Source organism: Accipiter gentilis, chromosome 19 (genome assembly GCF_929443795.1).
Source record: "Accipiter gentilis chromosome 19, bAccGen1.1, whole genome shotgun sequence".
NCBI lineage: Eukaryota > Metazoa > Chordata > Aves > Accipitriformes > Accipitridae > Astur > Astur gentilis.
The window spans coordinates 2,043,230-2,064,172 of NC_064898.1; the positions used below are offsets into that span (position 1 = coordinate 2,043,230).

The following is a 20,943-nucleotide window of genomic DNA, read 5'->3' on the forward strand; positions in this document are numbered from 1 at the left end:
ATAGCATAGGAATGCTGAAAAGTGTAAGAAAAATAAACTGAAATGAATGCTGTATGATTTTTTTTCTAATATCCTATGTATTCTTTGCATTTCACAGGTTTGTATATTAATAAGAAATACAAGACTGATGCATGATGTAAGCAGAAGATCCACTCATAACCCTGCATAAATGCAACATATGGGCTTACATTCTAATCACATTATAATCACATTACTATAGAAGACTGAGGGACCAGGTTTACGTATCTTTTACATTTACAGCGTGCATTTTAGTGCCACAGCAGTGACGGCAAAAATCTAGGCTTGTACACTGCATGTCCATTGCTCAAAAAGGTCAAAGGAAAGGACTACACTCACTCCTTGTGGATAGTTCCACTGATAATATTACACATTGTAGTCTAGACACAACCCCAAGAAGTTCTCAAGCTCTACATAGCTGAAAATCAGAAATGTACCATAAAGTTTTGTAACTGGTAAGGCCCTGGTTAATAGCACTACTGCACTCCGATCCAGTCTGACTATTCCCATGTTCTTAAGCTCATGTAATTTTACTCATATATAGCTAGCTGAGTCTCTGGCTTACTGACCTCAATGATATAGGACCTCACCTTAATGTTAAGTGCTTGTGGTATGAGACTCAAGGATCAGAAAAAACACCGAGTCAGATAAATCAGCAGGGTAACAACTGGGGTAATGGTTTTGCACCGTAACCTGATAATGACTGCGTACCATAAATTCACACCTTAAAGTTCATGGAGATGTATACTTTGTGCAATTTTACCATTTACATACAAATATTAATGACAAACTGACCTCTGATCATGAGACAGATCCATAGCTCTTATGCCAGCATCACAGCCAGGGTAAATATAGAGCTGCTTGAAGTCACAGGCCTGCCATACTTCCACTACACCGTTGTCTCCCCCTGTCACCAGGTTCTGCCCATCGCTGCTCAGGAGGATGGCCTTGGGGAGGAAAAGATAAAACCCGAGTACACAGTTAGCTTTTACGGAAATGGGTCGATATTACAAAAATTTAATGAACTTATAAGCATTTCTTTTGCTCTGCTGACTTTAAAGTTGAAGAAAAAGGCTCCCACTCCTCTTGCTCCCAATCAGAAAACAAACCAACAGATTTTGGATCTCCAAATTTTAAATAAAACAACTGTGTGGTTCTAAACATGATATATAACCAAAAAGCTCTTTAACTGAATCTGCCAAACTTGAGTTCAGCACATAACATTTCAGCGTTCATCCTACAATACTCAGTGCCACCATTAACACCTAAAGAGGAGCAGCAAATCTGTATTCCTAATGCTGCTTTGAGTGCTAGGGACAGAGCAGAGCCCTGAAGGCAGGAATTCATGTCTTGGCTAATAAATGAAGAATGGACTCTTTTCAGAGCATTTTCTTTTAAAGATGTGTTTCCCACTGAAATTTAATTCCAATCAAAAATTCCAGGAATCGTGTGGGACCATAAACAATTTGTTCTTATTTATTCTGGAAAAGCTCGAGTGCATTTTTGCATTTGGAGATGGAGATGAGAGTATCTGTGTTTGAATATGACTTAACAAGGAGGTGGCAATTTTACATATGTGATTTCCTTTAAACCGCACAACAAATCAATTCAATTTATTTTAATAAATAAAGGCGAGAGACAACAGATGTTTGTTTGCATTTAGATTTACCCTGGTTGAGTCATTGATCTCCATCTGAGCTAAGAGTTTGCCATTAATGCTGAAATTGCTGAACCGTCCTCGTTCATAGTAGATGATGCAGTGACCTTCACTAGATACTGAAATTAAGCGAGGATACAAGCAGTTTTCTGTTCCTTCCAGGGCTCTCAGCAAATCTCCAGTAATTGTGTGTACCAGACAAGGTCCTTCTGTATATGAAAACATAATATATCATACATTTGCTGCTTATACAAACTGTATACGCTGTGCAAAAAGGCAATGCATAATACACATTTATATCACGTTCATCCTGCATAGACATAAGAAGATGCAATGTTTGCTTAAAGAATTTAAAATACGCAACAGAAAAGGAAATGCAAAAGCTAGCATATTAAGAAAATAGATACAACAAGCTTAAAAGTGGTAGTTTATTATTTACTTAAGCTGGAAGGAGTTTTCATTGATCTATCTTCTAAAATATTCTTCCCTCTTTCCAAGCATTCAGAAGCCTCAGTCTTACTGCTTTCCTCCAACAACATGAACTCTCTTTAGCCTGCCCATTCACATTAAACAGATGGGGCCCTATCAGTGACTAGGAGGAGCAACTCCCAGAGGGCATATAATCATATCACTGCATATTTCTCCTATAGACAATGGCAGTTCCTGTAGGTCCTCTCCCCCAATGAGTATGTTATATGCACAGATTTCAGTCCTGAACTGTTTAACAATGGGAGTCATCTAACAGCCAACAGAGTTACTATGCTATCTGTACTTTAAGAGCTTTTAGGAGACCACGCTATAACTGCATTTACTCCAGAGAGATTTTCATACGAGATTTTAATGTCTTTTTATTACTGCTGACGAAAGAAAAAAAAACAGCTATGAAATCTAAAATGTACATTTTAAGATGCAAAGCTAGGCTATTTCCATTTCAAGATCTATGAGAAAAGCTCTTTTGAAAGTGAGATCCATATTCCTACTAAGAAAAAGAGTCTCTTCTGTGATAGATCTAATGAGTCACAGTAAATACTAACTTTACCTTTAGGAGTCACAGGATACTCCTGGACAGCACAGTAATCTCTTCCTTATACAACTGGCTCATGACCCTGAAAGTAAATTCATACTGGCAGACTCAGGCACCTCACGTTAAGCCCTTCTAACTTCTCTGAAGTTCACACAGCAGCTGGGTTTGCCCAGGTAGAAGGAATCACAGCATCAGTGCCTTCATTTGCGAGCCCCCGGGTACAGGTTTTTATCTGTGTTTGCATAAAGCCCTATGCACAGAGACCTCACACCTGACTGGGTCCATGCAATAAGATTGCAATGGAACTAATTTATTTTCTGAAATAGTTGAGTTTCAGCTTTGGAAACACTGAAGTGCCAGAATGTTATAAGAAGTGATGCCTCCACCTTTAGAATAATTACCATGTTAGATTTTTCAAAAGAAAAGTGTAATACCTTCGTAGCTGAATGGTCACGGACACAAAAAGGCACAAAGAAAATCTGATTTAGGATGCTACTGTAAAGACATACAGACTGACCCCTCTTTTGGGGGGTTGTGGGATAAGACCGTGCAAACATCAACCTGATGCACAGGATTTTTCTCGGAGGAGTCCTATGTGCCCTGTCTCCCTGCTTCAGCAGGTTCTCGAGCGCTGCATGTGTTATCGCAGTGCCACAGCCAGCTCCACAGGGACAGCCTCCCCACGAGGGAGCACAGGCAGCCCCGAGGCAGGACTGCCGTGAAATGCAAGTTAGGAGACTGAAGAAGAAGCCGAAAAATAGACATCGGCTGGAAACCAGCAATAAAAAAGGGATTTTCTCTCTGCATTTATATATGGACTAGAGTTTGAAGAGGAAGAACACGAGAAGAGTAACTCAGGGGCCAGACTGAGCCTCCACTTCTCTTGATCAATTACAAATATATTCTGGATATGATGTAAAAGTCTTTGGTCCTCCAGCAGCCTTTACCAAAGCATCATATACTTAATGAAGCAGAAGATAACTGAATACAGATTCCAGCTATTTTAATAAGACGAAATTTGCAAAAAACATAGTTGGAAAGGCTACACTATTACGGCAGTAAGAGTGTATAAAGCTGCCTTAAAAGTTAAGAAATAACGCTGGAAGAAAAAACTTGAGTTTCAGTGTCCCTGCACTTTTTTTTCATGAATGTCTTGCCTTCGCCTATGACTGTTATGTAGTGTGTCAGTACAAGAGCTAATGACCCATTAGGATTTCCTGTTAAAAATTTTAACAGGTTAAAATTAAAAGGTAAAGTTAAAAACTTTACTCAGAAGTTTCACACTCAGCTTTGAAAATAAATGTTGAGCTCCGAGGCAGTATAAAAGATGATAACCCAGGAGCTCAGCTGTGAGCAAAAGCAGGCAGAACAAGGATCACCTCCTTCTTACTCTCAGAAGCAGCAAACCTTTTAAAAAGGACTACGAGGATATCCATGGGGATGAATAAAACAGGCAGTGAGAAAGCAAGTAGCTGGATGTGGATGTAGGAGTGGAGTGGAAATGAGACAGGAAGATATGTAAGGAGGAAGAACCTAGGAAGGACAAGGGTAATGCAAAGAAAGGAAATAAGAAGGGAAAAGGGATAACGTAGCACAAAAGAAAGTAAGAGAGAGGGGAGAGGAGGGGATGGCAAATAGGAAAGCAAAAGAGAAGAAGACAAGCAGTTTGCCAAATTAAGAAAAGAAACTGAATGAGAGAGTGCAGTGAGGGAAGAAAAGTGGACATGGAATTATGGGGAAAAGGAGAAGGTGGGCAGAACAAGTGAAATGGAATGAATGAAGGAGAAACCGAATAAGGAATAATGCAAGGTAAAGCAAACTCATTGAGGGGGGTGCTTTATTTGTGTTGATTACCGGTTATACAGGAGACTGCTGCAGGTTTGAAAAGGTATTTTGAACATTTGTATTAGCAATTATTGGATACTCTGGATTCCATAGATAAGTATCAGGGAGAAAGTGTGAACAGATGGATCAAAAAGTTTAACTGAATCATAGAATCATAGAATGGTTTGGGTTGGAAGGCACCTTAAAGACCATCTAGTTCCAACCCCCCTGCCATGGGCAGGGACACCTTCCACTAGACCAGGTTGCTCCAAGTCCCGTCCAACCTGGCCTTGAACACTGCCAGGGATGGGGCAGACACAGCCTCTCTGGGCAACCTGTGCCAGCGCCTCACCACCCTCAGAGTGAAGAACTTCTTCCTTTACATCTAATATAAATCTGCCCTCTTGCAGTTTAAAGCCATTCCCCCTTGTCCTGTCACTACCTGCCCTTGTAAAAAGTCCCTCCCTGGCTTTCTTGTAGGCCCCCATTAGGTACTGGAAGGCCGCGGTAAGGTCTCCCTGGAGCCTTCTCTTCTCCAGGCTGAACAACTCCAACTCTCTCAGCCCGTCCTCATAAGGGAGGTGCTCCAGCCCTCTCATCATCTTTGTGGTCCTCCTATGGACTCGCTCCAACAGTTCCATGTCCTTTTTTTGGTGGGGGCCCCAGAGCTGGACGCAGTACTGCAGGTGGGATCTCAGGAGAGTGGAGTAGAGGGGGAGAATCACCTCCCTTGACCTGCTGGTCATGCTTCTTTTGATGTAGCCCAGGATACAGTTGACTTTCTGGGCTGTGAGCACATATTGCCAGGTCATGTTGAGCTTCTCATCAACCAACACCCCCAAGTCCTTCTCCGCAGGGCTGCTCTCAATCCACTCATCGCCCGGCCTGTATTTGTGCTTGGGATTGCCCCGACCCATGTGCAGGTCCTCGCACTTGGCCTTGTTGAACTTCATGAGGTTCACACGGGCCCACCTCTCAAGCCTGTCCAGGTCGCTCTGGATGGCATCCCTTCACTCCAGCGTGGTGACCACACCACACAGCTTGGTGTCATCAGCAAACTTGCTGAGGGTGCGCTCAGTCCCACTGTCCATGTCGCCGACAAAGATGTTAAATAGCGCTGCTCCCAATACCGACCCCTGAAGAATGCCACTCGTAATATAAGAAAGGTAACAACAAACCTGCAAAATCCTCATTATTTGGAATCCTCTACAAAAAAACCTACTGGATGAAATGCTGTCCACAGATCCAAAACCAAGCAAATTGGCCCTGCTTCTCTTGCTGAGGAGACTGAGGTCAGTCTTACAAACTGTCACTCAATTAAGGTCAGGGTGGAGAACCTGGAGCTGGCCCTCCCCTAAATACAGGTCTCTGTCAACAGGTTTCTTCAAAATCAGTAGATGTCATTATGAATTACTGCATAAATTTTTATCAACTACTCTTCCAGATCGGGGGGAAATAGTAGCACAGGCTGATGATTGGAAGGAACGATCAACTTAATTTGTGTCTAAACCTTGTAAGTCCAGATAGTAAGTAATAATGTTCAGAGTAAACTGCTGCAGATTCCTGCAGAACTACAACACATCTTAGTAGAGGATTCTTTGGGTAACTAAAGTATATGTGGCTTGAGGGAAGACTGAGATATACCGCTAAAAAAGGTTCTAAAAATGTTAAGACTTAAATCATAAAAACATTTCTGACCTTTAGCACCACTGATAACGAGTCCCAGCTCTGCACAGACCGACACGCAGACAACTTCATGGTCATGACCAGTTAGAACAGCACGAGGAGCTGGATAATCACCTGTTAAAAAAAAAACAGAAGAAACAAAACAAAAAAAGGAAACAACAGAGGAATGCCAAACCAGACCTGTTTTATAAACCAAAGAACTTTGCTGTACTTTGCCTTAAATCAGTATGCATCAGAGAGATGCAGTGTGCTTAAATATCTCATACTTAGGTTTCTGAGCAAAAGACATTCAAATATCATAAAGTTTCATAAGCACAGCTTCCCAATGCATTCATTCATACATTAACAAAAAGCAAACTTTTTTGGTTTAGAAATTATGGACGGCGTGCTTTTTACAATACACAAATGATAACAATACATAGCTGTTTCATGACCTAAAAATACTGAAAATGTATATCTCAGATAAAGAACACAAAGTGTGGTGGTATTAAAAGCAGCTGTAATGTAAAGGTTGAGGATGTTCCTATATTAATGATCATAATTTGTTTCCTGAAACTGGGGGTAGGAAAAGAAGAGAGGAGGAACAGCACTGTACTAGAAAGAGACTATTGTTGCATAGACATTACTGATTAAGAGACACATTGAATGCTTATAGATCAAAATTATACCTAAAAATGGTTATGGGTATACAACATTTTGTATATATCACTATGGATACCAATGCTATTTATATCACATTTAATTTATTAAAGAGTAGGATAGACTACTCCCTAAATATTTTGGTTTTTATATTCAGAAGTGAAATGTATATTATTTTGGGTTCAAACAAGTGGGCATTTATGGAGTGTTTATATGACAAATAGCAACATTCCTGTTGTTTCTAATAACAAGATGCTGACATCTTAACAGTGAAACTCCTATCTGCAGTAAGGAATTGCTCAGTATTTGATATTGCTTTGCCAGGCAAAGAAAGTTAATCGGCAACAAAAAATTAGCAACTTGCTAGATAACACAGATTTCATTTGGTTATATTTACAAATCAAATATAGAAAATCAGGAAATTCCAAAGGACTGGAGCTCTGCCATTGTAGTTCAAATACTTAAAAAGGATAAAAGAAATGACCTAGGGAACTACAGATGAATTACTGTAACATTAATCCTATGCAAAATAACAAAATGGTTAATCCACAGTTCTGTCAACAAAGAATTGGAAGCAAAAATCTCATTAATGCCAGCCACCATGCTGTACTGGAATGGGGGTCTTGTCAAGCAAGATTCTTATCTCTTTTTGACAGGATGACAGGTATAGTTGATAAAGATGGCTATGTAAAAATGGCCTCCATATATTCTTTTCAAGATATTTGTCTTACTAATAAAACGTTTTGATTTAAACCTGTTTTATATGGGACTGTGGACAACATGGATGGTACTGAAGCTGGTTCAATGACAGATCTTAAATTTTTTTGTCGATAGAAAGGTATCTACTATGAGCCACATATTAGGATACTGGAAATCACCGTGTCCAGTTAGGAGCTGGGAACTGATTCTTGATCGAGTCCTAACCAATAATGTTATCTACAGGATAATATAAAATCTTTGCTGGTAAGATATAGTTTTATATAAAACTGATACAAAGATTCATAAGCAACTGTATAATGAAGAGAGAAAGTCATTATTATAACATTCTCTGCACTGCCTGGTTAAATAAAAAGGTAGCAAAATGCGTTTTATTTATTTTGAATGCAGCCCAATGGAAGGTTGATGCTCCTGGACAAGCACAGGCTCTGCTCACTGGAGAGGAGATTCTGTTCTGGAAGGCAATGAGACGGAGAAAGATTTATGGAGCCAGAAAAGAAAACTCCCTCAACATTCATTTTCAACGCAATACCCTAGAATAGCAAACGGGAGTCAAGCGCTGTCTTGCCACTGTAGACCAGAGAGATTAGTCTTGTACCCACATTTACAGAAACGAGCTTACAGGAGGGTCACACAACTGATATAGAGAATAAGAAAGGAGGGTGCACAGTGCTTGAAGTGTTTTCTCTCTTCACTGCACAGGCAGAAAAGCAGTGACTTGACCACTGTAGCTGGTGTAAAAGATGCCCAATAGCCCAGAGACTTATCTTGCAGCTAATGGCACAGCAAGGTCCAATGGGTGAATGGCTGCACACATTTCAACCCTGCAGTAAAATGCAGTTTCCTAACTGGAAAAACAGTTAAACACTAAAACAAACTAAAAAGGGAACTACCTGAGTAGCTAAGCAATATTGCATGGTTTCCTGAAAGATATGCATTAGGAATGGAGGCTTGGACAGACTTCCGTGGGTCAATGAATTTAGTCTTTTTATTGTGGACATTCACATAATATAAACCTGTTAATAATTTAATGAAATGGCTATCTGAGTACGTGACTTGGAAGGATGTTCCAGACCTTTCCTACTCTAAAGAGGAGAAATATTCTGATTTTCTGTCTGAATTTATTCCTGTCTACCTTCTATCTCTTTGTTCTTGTGCCCCCTGACTTCAGGTCTTCTCCCTCTCTAGTGTTTTCCCCACTCATGCACTTAGAGAATAAATCAGCCCTCTCGGTCTTTCCTTTTGACTCAATTAAACAAACCAAACTCTTATAAACTCCTTTGAAGTGACAAGCTTGCCATTTTTCAGTCATTGTAGCAATCCATTTCTGTGCCTGCCTAGCTCCAAGTTCTTTCTTAAAATTTGGGTAGCCAGAACTGTACATAACAACAGCTCTTGAAAATTTAGTGTGAATCTACAGTATTTCTTGCCAAACCCTGTCACCAAAATTTTAATAATAATTCCATGTATTTTACTATCTTTCTGAACCAGCTGAGAACTACCAAACATGGATTTACAGACCTCTGTTTTGGACCCAGGGTGGGTCAATCTACCTGGCATTATCACTGCATTGTACAGACACATTAACACTTTCCTATCGCTAACAAAACCAGCTATCCCAATACATCCCAGTTTCACAATCTTTAATCTAACCTGCAAGAAAAGAATCTTTCTGGTCTGGAAACTGAAGATGTGAACTGAAAACTGGGCTTTACTGCTAGGGCAGGACGGGTGTCTGAAGAAACAGAGAAAGATACTTCGTGTATCTCGTAAAAGAGTAGCTATATTTTGAGATTTAGATTTTTATAATTTCCCCATCAGTGCTGCTGTTGAGAGCCCCACCTCCTTCTGAGGTTTTCTTTTCACCAAGTGTATAACAGAAAAGTGAAAAAAAGATGTAGTTCAACTCAATTCAGAATTTTCCACTTTTTGGGGTTTTTTTCCTTCTGTATGTCCCCCTGGAAAAAAAGAGTAATTATGCTCAAGGGTCATCCTGGCTTAAGCTCTGATTACAGAGGTGTATACAGTAGTGTCATCAGACTACAAGGGTGAATGACTGAAATTATTAGATGGTTAGAAATTTTTTAAGGGAAAAGAAATGATGCAGTTTTCAAAAGGACATTTTCCTCAGTGTTTCCTAGGAAAACACTATAATATCATGAAAATGTAAATGTCAGAATATGAAAAATGAGCATATTTAATTAACTTCTTGATTTATAAAGGGAAATGCGTATAAGAAACAACTGCCCTGAAATACAGATCTTGGAGTCCTGTTTTTCAGTAAATACAAATTAATAACAGAATATCATTATTACAAGTAACAGTCCAACAGTAATTGAAAATGGGATTTTTTTCCCTTAGGGCTCAAAGAAAAAAATATTCAGTGATACTTTCTACAGGAAAAGCTGTAGCATGGGGAAGAGAACCTCAGTTATATTACATTTTATTGCTAAGGACAGAAGTTGTGAACTCCAGGAATCATTCAAAATCTAGCAAAATATTCTGTCACTGTCACATCACCACTGATAGATGCAGCCAGAGGTCAAAGGCTGCAGCTCTGAGGGAATTGCAGGTGAAAATATCCTACCTATGAAGTGAGATACCATCACTGTAAACTCCCTGTAATTTCCCCAAAGAAGCACCTTTGAACCGAATTACTAGAGGGCAGAAGGAAAAAAAAAATAATCTGCATTGTGTTTCCAAACAAGTAAGTTTTTCTATAAAGTCTAAAACAAAATACATCTTCCCTTCTCTCTGAAAAATCTAATGCTTAATACTATTGTAAGGTTCTCCTGGAACAAATGGTGCTCTTGCATGTTAAGGAAAAAAAAGAAAAAAAGAAAAAGGAAAGAGAACAAACAGTGTTACTATTTCTCTCATACTGTCCTTTTTGCAGGAATTATGTACAGATTGCTATGGGGACACATCTAGGAGTCTTCTGTATAAAGAAGCATGAGAGCACAAATTCCAGCTTCCATTTCATCTCTGACTTTGACAGAAGCAAGTAAAGAGCTGAATTATTTGTTGAAAATAATTTACTTTACTATTAGCACTTTTGAGGGGATACTCATCAGAAAAAATCTTATAAAATACTATGGCTTTCATGGAAGTGAGAATGTAATAGCCTTCTGGAATTTTTACTGTCAGAAAAAAACATCCTGGAGTTTGATGAAAAGCTAAGGCTATGACCAATAAATAGGAATATTTCAAAATAGGAAACAGCCAGTAACAGTGTCAACAACATGGGGGAGCAATGGTTGTAAAAGAAAGATTGCAGATAGAAAAATATTCATATATTCAAAATATTCTCACCTCTGGCAGAACTGGTTTATTTGCTGAGGAACATGAGCAACATTGTATATATCTACAAACAATTCACCCAGGTGAGTGGACTGTCAGGTACCTTGCACCTATCCAGACCCCAAAAGGAAAAATACAGTGGAGGAGAGGAGAGTAAGGATTTGCAGGTTCTCTTCCTATTTCTTCCACTAAATTGCTTTGGGAACTTTGGCAAGTTGCTGAACCACCCTGCACTGTACAGCTCCCACGGGGTATGCAGCAAAGCATGGGCACAGACATCTGTTGATAAAATGCTAGCTATAACTGCATTATTAGTTCAGGTGTAGTTTTGCTCATTTACCTTTGCATAGCAGTCTTAGGAGAGAGATATCTTTGGCTACCAGAATAGAGATGGTGCCAATAAAAATTACGGACTATTTTTCAAAGCACTTCTACTCTGGCAGAACAGTGCTAGGATACCATATTTCAAAAATTAATACCTAAATTGTACAAATACACAAGTGCCATAATAACTCTTTAAACAGGCAAAGCAGATTGCACGTGTGCCAACGTGCTTGCGCGGGACCATCAAACAGCCGTCCACTCCGCCGGGTACAGGTCACACCGGCGGCTATTTTTAAACTGCTGCCCTTTCAAGGTTAAACTAGGGCATGTTATAGGGTATCAAAATGTAGAGGGGTATAAAAGAATAAGTGAATAATATTCTGAGTTCCGAATAACTGCTCTTTCAAGATACAAACTCGCAAAACCTGCAACGTTCACAGTTTTAAATTGTTTCAAAAATAGGTTATGTAAAAGGAACACAGAAAAGTATACTTCATGACAGACTTAAAAAAAAAGTGCAGGTTAACTTGACAAAGATCCTTAATGGTGATGCTCAGCCTCCCTTTCAAGTCTATACAGAATACACTTACTGAGATAGGATGAATTGTTAGCACCTCTGAGGATTATGTTATAATACTAAACAAACCCAGCTAAGGGCTGAGAGACACAATATTTTCCAGTGGTCAGCACAGTTCCCGTTAGGAAAAGCAGGGTTAACTCTCACACCTCTTGTGACCATCCTCTTGGAAGCTACAATAGGTAATGAGAAATGTCAAGTCCCAAGATCAATGAAATTTCAGGCTCTAGGGACAAAACAGGAATAGCATTGATCCTTTTAAAGAACACCAGTCAGAGGGTGAATGTAATATATTGCACAGAGAGGCTCAAGAGGATAAGCGGCCAAGTCCAACATACTTACCTGACAAAAAATTCAATCAGCTTTTAGCACAAGCTGCCTACCCTTCCTTTCTTTCATGCAGGAGTCTGATTCCAATTAAAGTGTGCAAATTAATTTTTATCACTTCCAAATTAGTTTCTGAATTTGTGTCTGTTTCAGATGAAAGCATCTGTCCCTCACTTTTCTGCAATTCTATCATCCACTTTGGTATCTGTTCAAAGACTCGGAGATAATTCTCATTTTCAAAGTCACTTGTTTGAAAGAGACATTCCATAAAGCAATCATAAAATATAAAAATAAACCAACTATAACGATACATGTTGAACTCCAGGGCATATCATGTACTCTCTTTGCTCCTTTTTGTGATGACTAATACAGTTGCTATGTGAGAAGAAATTTGTATACAAATTAGCGCTTAGCTAAAACAAATCCCTATATATCATAAGAGAAAAAAAATCAAAACACAAGTTGTCAAACTCCATCACAATAATTTTTCTGTTCGATCTCTTAGAATTGCAAAGATTTACATTTGCCAGATCACTTCAAAGAATTAAAATAAGCAAACTATGTTCTTTGCATGTGCCGTGTCTTCCTAAGAGAAAACAGATTCCTTTCGCTGTTCTCTCAACTGCAGCAGATTTATATAATGCGGTCATCAACTTAATAGGGTGCAGATTCAGATTACCTATTTCAGATGGGCTATTTTGGCTTAGAAAGTAGGTATCTGACCCTGGCAAGATGACTAAGCTACATTCAGTTCAGTGTTTTTCCCAAAGGTGGTACTTATCTAAGCGAGGATAAAGAAGTAAGGGGAGGCTCAAACGTACATAAAATCCCGCATTCAACTGCCCTTCAGCCTAAAGGAATTCATGCCACATCTCCCACTTTCCAGGAGCATCCCCAGGCACCAGTACCTAGTCTGGGCTGGAAAAGGACATTTTCTGTCACCGCTATTGGAACCTAGCCATTGCATAGCCATGAAACCAATTTTTGTTGAACCAGATAAAGTACAAGTAGGGCGAAGATTTGCACCACATACTGCTGTTGAAGGTATGCAGTTTTGGTTCCTGATTTCTTGATTTATGTCTATTTCTATCCATAAACAATAGAAGAGAAAAGAATTTTGCTTTCCACCAAAGCTGGAGGTTCACAGGGGGCCCCTCCCACATTAATTTATAGCCTGATCATCAGCATATGCTTGTGAATATGGGAATGCAGGTTTGAATTCCCCAGACCCTGGAAGCCAAGAACTTAGTCTCCCGCTTCCTGGACAAATATTCTAACCAGAAGCTATTTTACAAGCTATTTTTGAAAGCTACTCCATGGAAAACATTGTATTGAAAATCTGGTAAAACTTCAGTCTTCTCACAGCAATTGTGAGAAGTGTCAAGAAATTGTGACAAGTGCAAACTGAACCAGAAACTCCTTTTTGATATTTATTGTAGAATCAAAGTGATAACTTAATGAATGTATTGATTGGAAAAATTAATTTCAAATTACAAAATGAAGCTCGCCATGCTCTCATAGGCAAGTTTTCAACTACTGAGATGGAGAAGCCACTGGCAAGAACCTTATCCAAGACACAATTTTTCTCCATTCCTCTCTTTCAACTGGTTCTGTATTTCCCACAGACACAGCTGAGGTCAGCCTCTGACACATGCCCGCACAGGTATTTCAGCAGAAGGCTCTACACAAGTCTGACAGGTCAGGTTATTGACATACATGTTGTTTAGTAAAGATTTTATCTAACTCATGGATTCTGGAATATGGGATTTCGGCAGAATCGGCAAGGAGTTTGTTCTGACAATCTTTTGTCTCAGAGTATTTCACAATAAATGATTGTGATCTCTATGTTTTCTAATGCAATTGTATCTGCATTTTTCTACACAAAATGTTAAATTACATAAACTGTTTAGGATTTGGGGGCTTGCTTTTTCCTCCTCTTAACATCTTCTGAAACAACTAAAGTTCCTTTTGGTAACTCGATGCATTGAAGCTGAAATTGATAATTAACTGTCTTTCAGCTTAAAAGATCATTATGAAGTCAAGCATCTAGCCCAGATAATTACTATAACTGACATTTTTCTTTGAATTCTTCACCTTCTTACAGTCTGTGGTATAAAATACCTTATCTGTGTCTCCAGATGACAGCTTTTAAAAAACTAATCCCCCTTTTTTTCCCCTGAAAATATAATCTACATCTTTCTGGAAATTCATTCTAAAGATGTTAACTAATTGGATTTGACCTACAGAGAACATCTCACTTTCATTTTTCCTACAAGGTAAATCCTAATCTTCTACCAGTAAGTATGGGAGAAGAGTAGATTAGGAAATACTTCTCTACTACTTCAGTGGCTTTAACTCTGTAAAACTTTAAACATGTTTTCATAAGGATTGTTGAGAATGCTTCACTCCTGAAAATTAGTATACAAGGATTCAGTCATACAACAACCATCATGTCTGTTCATGGTAGGGAACAGAATCTAGTAGTCATTACTTCAGCAGAAAGATTTAGTAATTGTAGAAGTTTTAAAAGGCAGAAGGTCCTTCAGGCATATAATCACTCATGTGATCTATCCTTCCTGATGTATGTTCATGAGAATTCAAATTAGCTGTTAATAAGGATATGTTTACAACACATGAAGTTGTAGTTGTAGTACAGGAGTAGTACATAATTAGCATATCCATGGTAACTTTAATCCAATGAGTAGAGACAGCAATAACAGTGATGACATTACTCTTCCTCAACATGACTCTTCAACATGTCTTCAACATGAGTAGTAAGAACTCCGATCAATATATTTCGAAGCTACCACAGTGGACTTGGGTATTTAACCTTCCTGAGTTCTGCTACTCGTGCCTGTGAGTTTACATTTGCCTGGACATGACTATCTGCAGCACAGCCTCCCATTAATCCAACTGTAAGGCCTTTTCTTCAGCGAAACAGTGCCTTACTCATACAGAGGTAGAGAGAGAGAGCAAATCATACAGTTCGGTTTTGTTTTCATTGATTTCTGTCGATCAACTGATATCCTTTCTTCTCATAAAATTAAAGATCTCCAAGGCAGACACTTCCAAAGTTACACAGTTAAGATATTAAACCTGAGATTCCAAAAAGTACCGCTTTCTTGCATTCAGATATGTTCATGTTGACAAAAAGGTATCAGAACTAAAATAAATCTATCTGCAAAATAATTGGAGCAGTTTGTATCAGCCAGTAAGGAGACGCTAATGGCAAGGCTGTCCAAGCCCCACATAATCAAAGGAAGTAAAGGAAAAGTCTTACATTTTTTTCTTTAATGAAAGGAGGAAGCTCTTATTTTTTTTTCTGACTCAGCATAGAAATTACTAACACTTGATATGACTCACACAGGCATTCAGAGAAGCAAAATGGCATCAAGCTAAACAGAGTGCCCTGACATGAAATTCCTTTTCAGACTGAATTTTTCCCTATCTGAGATTTAAGTGCTAAAAAAGCCCTGGAATATACATAAAAATTAGAGAAATTTGTTATGGGAACACAATTTTATCCCCCCCCCCCCCCCTTCTCCCTCTGTTATAAAAGCAAAAGAAAGTCAGGTGAGAAAGTGAGTCTTTTATCTGTCTCCTCTTTGCTCTGCTTACAGACAAATGGAAGAAAATTAAAACACACTAAAAAATCTGCTGCTGCAAAATTAACAAAATATTTACTTTGTAACAAATAAAACACTTTTCTACCAAACATTCAGCTGAAGAAATACTTTTACTTAGATGACTGCAAGTGACAGGTCTACAACTGCCTCCAGTCAGTACTTTAATCAGAGATCAAAATTGATAGTGATGGATTCTTCCATGTTTATCCAAAGAGGCAACATCCTTGTGCTGAAAATAATCATCAGAATGCAGAAGCTGCTTTAAATGAAATGGATTTGGGTTTGTACAAAAGAGCTCTAGTATATGGATAAAAGTTGCTCTTGTCTTTAGCTGTGGTCACATTTCTGGCTTGCGTGAAGGAGGGACCTTGTAAATTAGTAGTGCACTTTAAGTGCCCTCTTATATAAATTAATATTGTTATTGTTGTTGTATCCCTCAGTCTGCAAAACACTGATAGTTAGTCCTCTGCAAATGAAATGTAAACCCTTCCTGACATTTTATCTTTTTCTATTTTTATTCAGTCACATTGCTTCCCCAAAGGTTTTCTTGCTATAGAAAGACCTTTCTCAGAGAGACTCATTTAATTCCATGGCATGTGAGGCATTCCTTTTCTGAAAAGGCAAGCAGCTGATATAGCATGCTGTAGCACAAAAGGAGTAAGTTAAAATGCCAAAAAATATTTCTGAGGAAAGGAAAGTCAAAATATAGTGATATACGTCCCGTCACTTAAAGGCCATAACCATCTTGTTCTAGTTTACGATGACATGATGTTATAAGTGATAAAGGCAATTATGAATTTAAGAATTACTCCCATACTATTATCTGTTACCACGCACAGACTGTTTAAACATTTTTTTGGCTAGTACTCAATGAATTGCTTAGCATGTGGCACTCTTCTTATACCAACTCTCAACCGGTAAGTGAAGTAATCAATATATTTGGTAATACCTTCTGAAGCTGACAGAAGGAATGCTAAAAATGAATAGGTGTGACAGAGGACCTCTCAGGAAAGTGTTTTTTACAGGATACTTACTGCTATTTGGATTGTCACCTATAATATGATGTCGGCCACTCCAGTACCAAAGCAGCAATGTAGCATCACGAGACCCAGACACGATGTAGCAATCGCCACCAATGTAGGACTCTGATCTGGCAAGGCAAGTCACAACATCCCAGTGGCCAAACACAATCTGAGTTAATTTTCCTGGTGGGAGTGCAAAGTGATACAAATTCAGGTTTTTTAAGTAGTTGCAGCATTTAGAAATCATTAACTAAAACATTAACAAATATCCAGTTCAAATGTAATTTCTGCCTCATGTCCCTTAATTAGAGTTCACTACATGCTACAACAAGATTAAAAAATCACAAAATAAAACATCTCTTTTTTTCTCCTTTTATGTTGCTGTTGAGGGCTGTGCTCTGTGTCAATCCATAGGCTAACCCTTATCTCTGAAAATCAAGTCAGTGCTGCACTGAATATTAAGTGGAGTTACTGCTCCATCAGTATTTAAGCAATGGTGTTAGAACGCTAATTGTGAATTTCATGAATTATATGCATAAGACAACACATGAACTTTTCCATAATGGTGCTACATTATTATATTAAAAATGTCTATTTGTTCTATGTTAATGTTAAACTAAGGTTTACTATGATCATCACCTCCTCCTTTCTATTACTGCAATCAGTTTTTAGCAATATACTGAGTGATATTAGGCTAAGCAATCAGACAAAGAAACAAAATATTGGTTCTCGGTACCAGGCTATGCAACCTACTTCCTTACTACATGAAATAAATAGAGATAGAAACAATACCGCCATGAAAACGTTCTAACAAAAATTTTGGTTGATCCTTTTGATATGATCAATTCCCTGGATATAACTATGGTTTTCAGAAGTTACAACTAACAAAATTGTATGCCTTTCTGTTTCCTTTTGCATCCTTTATCTTCCAGAACAAAAGCATCTTAAAGCTATTATGCTCAAGCAATAATGAAGGATTTTATAAACTGCCCTTTATCTTTCCTTGAGCGGTAAGCATAGGCATTAGATATGGTAGTATTAAGACAACCATCCAGTTCTTGACCTAAGAAGAGGCAGGGGGTCACCTGTTTCCGTAGAATAAACTCGAAAGCTCTTGTCCCAGAACCCACAGATAAGAATGTAGCGATTATCTGCTGTGACCACGAAGCAATGCGCATTGATCTGGATGCTCTGATCCACAAGGTCTGTGATCTGCCGTTTGTTCACACCAGAGTTATTGGCTGTAACGAAATGCAAAACACATTTTACAAGTAAGCCATTCCAACACCTTCCTGTCATCCACTTACAGGAGAAAATGAATACATTTAACTTTCAATGAACTGTGAATTTGTTGTTGAGTAAGCATTTTGAATATGAACATTTAGAGCTGTCTATATGGGTGTCAGAAGTACAAAATTATTGTGAGATTTCTGGTTTTCCTTTGAATAAGACAAAAGATTTTACAGGAGATGACAATTTCTTATAAACTGCCTGATGCGCTGCATAATATGTGGTAATATTTTAAGTGCTCTGCTGAAGTACTCTCCAAACCCAAATTGAACTAGGGGAAAGTGGTGGAAGTCCATTTAAAATACCGAGTCGATGCTAACAATACTGCAGAAAGTCCATTCTTGCTGGTTGGTATCTCTCCTACAGATACTATCCCAGCTTGTGTAGTGTGGCCTCGACATCCCCCATACCTGCAGATGCTTAAGCGGATCAAAGAGGTAAGGATTCAGCTAATGAAGCTATTCAGATCTGAGGCGCTTTTTCAACACTTTCTTACCACCTATGCCTCAAGCAGGGAGCCAGGCCATGGGCAGTAATGTTACAAGAGGCAATGCCACCTGGAAACTCTCCCAGGCGGAGGGAAAAGGAATGGTTCATGCAGATTCCCACCACCCCGACAGTCTAACGGAGCTGTTGGGAAGGACTGGGAATAATAACGTAACGTGCTCGTTACTTCCCGGGACACAACAGGCAGGATTTGGCAATACAGTAAAGGTGTGTTCCCTCCCACCTAATATTAACTTTCTAAAAGTTCCGTATATAATCTAATTACCTATGCTTCCTCTATACGCACTGGAGAGAGAGCCATCGCTGCAGATGGCAAGTCATCTCACGCTGGAATAGCTGTCCAAGTGCTAGACAACTCCAGAGGGCGGTTTCTCTTTCTACAGTAGCTATGGAGGAAATCTTGACAACTAACTTCAGTTAACTGAAGTTAGGTGAGACAAAACTCACTCTGAGAGACATGTTTCTCCTGATGTAGGAACACCACTTAATGCAGATAATATTCTGAAAGTTCTTTTGTCCCTATTTTTGGTTATTCTACTTAAATCGCTCACAACTGCATGAAATAAAAAGACTCAACCAAAAAAATCCCCTATTTTAAATTTGCTTATAAAAATTAATACCATGTTTATATATATTCCGAAAACACATATTTAAATTATCAGACTCTCCATGTCCATCCGCTGAAAGATAATGAATAACAAATTACTCAAATTTCCAGAACAGGTGGGCACAATAGTTGTGCCCTAGCTTTTGAGAGGAAAGTCTGAAGAGAAAACCATTGTCATTATATGAGCAAATGAAGCATACAGAATGAGAAAGCTAACTCTCCTGAGGTACTTGTATATAAATCTTTCAACCGTGAATATTGACACAGACGAAAAGGGAACTTTTCATCTCGAGATGTTTAAAAATGCATTTTTTTCTCACCAGTGCTGCAAAATTGTCTCTAAGAACCTTCCCTATCCCCAATTTCTGTCTCAAAAATAGGCCTACTGCAAAAAAACCCCCCAACCAACCACAAAGCAAATAGTTGCAATTAAAGAGAAATAAAGACCATTAGGAACACAAGTCCTGCAATCTCTCTAACAGTTTTAGCAGATGCTGTTTCTCAAAATACTTCACTTCCTCAAATATTTTTGGATTTAAAAAATACAATCATGCATCAATTTAAAATCAATTTTTTTCTTTCTTTATTTAGTAATGCCAACTAAAATAATCCGTATCATAAATTGAATGAAAAGAAATGGATCTGCATCTGCACTGATATACACAGTGCTGGCTGTAAGAATGAAAATATGTGAACTCTACCAGAACCTCACATTTTATTTTACTAATGTGACCTGATAAGTGAACAGAATATAGATATGGGCTGACAATATAACTGACTTAATTGGTTGTTTCTTAAATACCAATTGCTGGTGATGTTAATAACAAATAGCACTCATGTAATTCATTCAGCATCAATAACTAATGCTTTTAGTTCTCCAGGACTGACAAGAATAAATATTTTCCTATCTTTTCCTATCTTCCATGTTAAATGAAGCATAATATACAAATATAGCTTAATCAATAATTCTTGAGAATGCCTTTTTCAAATATATTGCTAGATTTTCATCTTGACATACCAATCAATGGATCCATTTCGATTGGAAGATGATGGGCTTGATCCAAAGAATATCCTGGGGCTCCCCGAAGGCCTACACATGAAAGAAAGATTAAAACACTAGGAACCTTGTTGTCTAATTTTTTAATAAGATTTTTCTAGGTTTAAAACTGTATTATTGGATTATTATATATATATAAAAATGTAACTTCTTACTACTACTTGTTCTATGAATCTTCCAAGAGTCTTTCCACTGTGCCACACAAATATGCATTAATTCTTCAGTTATGTAATAGTAGCTATAAATGTATGAGTGCTAATTTCATCAAGATTTCTGCAGCCACAAACATTCATTAAATAACTCCTTTAAAGTAGTGTAACAGAGAAATTTTTTTTATATGTGAGCAATGGCTGAGATCTTATAATAGCACAGAAAAGAAAAACAATTGCATTAAACATTGTTATGAGTTTCTTACACATGGAAACCTGTAAGTAACAGAAACTCGGACCTTTTAATGGATTTATCTAGAAATATTAGCTGGGAAATTGTGGGCTACAGTAAATTTGCCACAATTATTCCTATTAGCTCTATCCTGAGCAGTCCTTAAGCTCTTCAAATGCGCATCAGGGGCTGCATATTTCGTGTTACCTGCTCTCGTGCACAGATAGCACTGCTTTGGCTCTTCTGAGCACCTTCCCTAGCCCATAGATCACAATGGTCACTCCTGGAAACACAATTTTTGTCAGGAACTGCCATGCTGCACAAGAATATCCTCCATAAGAGGAGATACAGAGTTCTGAA

At 38.3% G+C, this 20,943-nt stretch overlaps 1 protein-coding gene across 8 annotated transcripts in view; it reads right to left on the reverse strand.

The window, feature by feature from the left end:
• The window catches only part of NBEA (neurobeachin), a 509,146-nt gene that overhangs the window by 3,281 nt on the left and 484,922 nt on the right, over positions 1 to 20,943 (reverse strand). For all 8 annotated transcript variants that reach the window (XM_049822909.1, XM_049822905.1, XM_049822906.1 and 5 more), the window contains 6 exons: positions 20,164 to 20,235; positions 17,827 to 17,982; positions 16,754 to 16,924; positions 6,222 to 6,323; positions 1,688 to 1,884; positions 814 to 965 (listed from right to left, as the gene is read on the reverse strand). In XM_049822909.1, the coding sequence (XP_049678866.1) occupies positions 814 to 965; positions 1,688 to 1,884; positions 6,222 to 6,323; positions 16,754 to 16,924; positions 17,827 to 17,982; positions 20,164 to 20,235 (850 nt within the window). The remainder of the gene's footprint in view (positions 1 to 813; positions 966 to 1,687; positions 1,885 to 6,221; positions 6,324 to 16,753; positions 16,925 to 17,826; positions 17,983 to 20,163; positions 20,236 to 20,943) is intronic.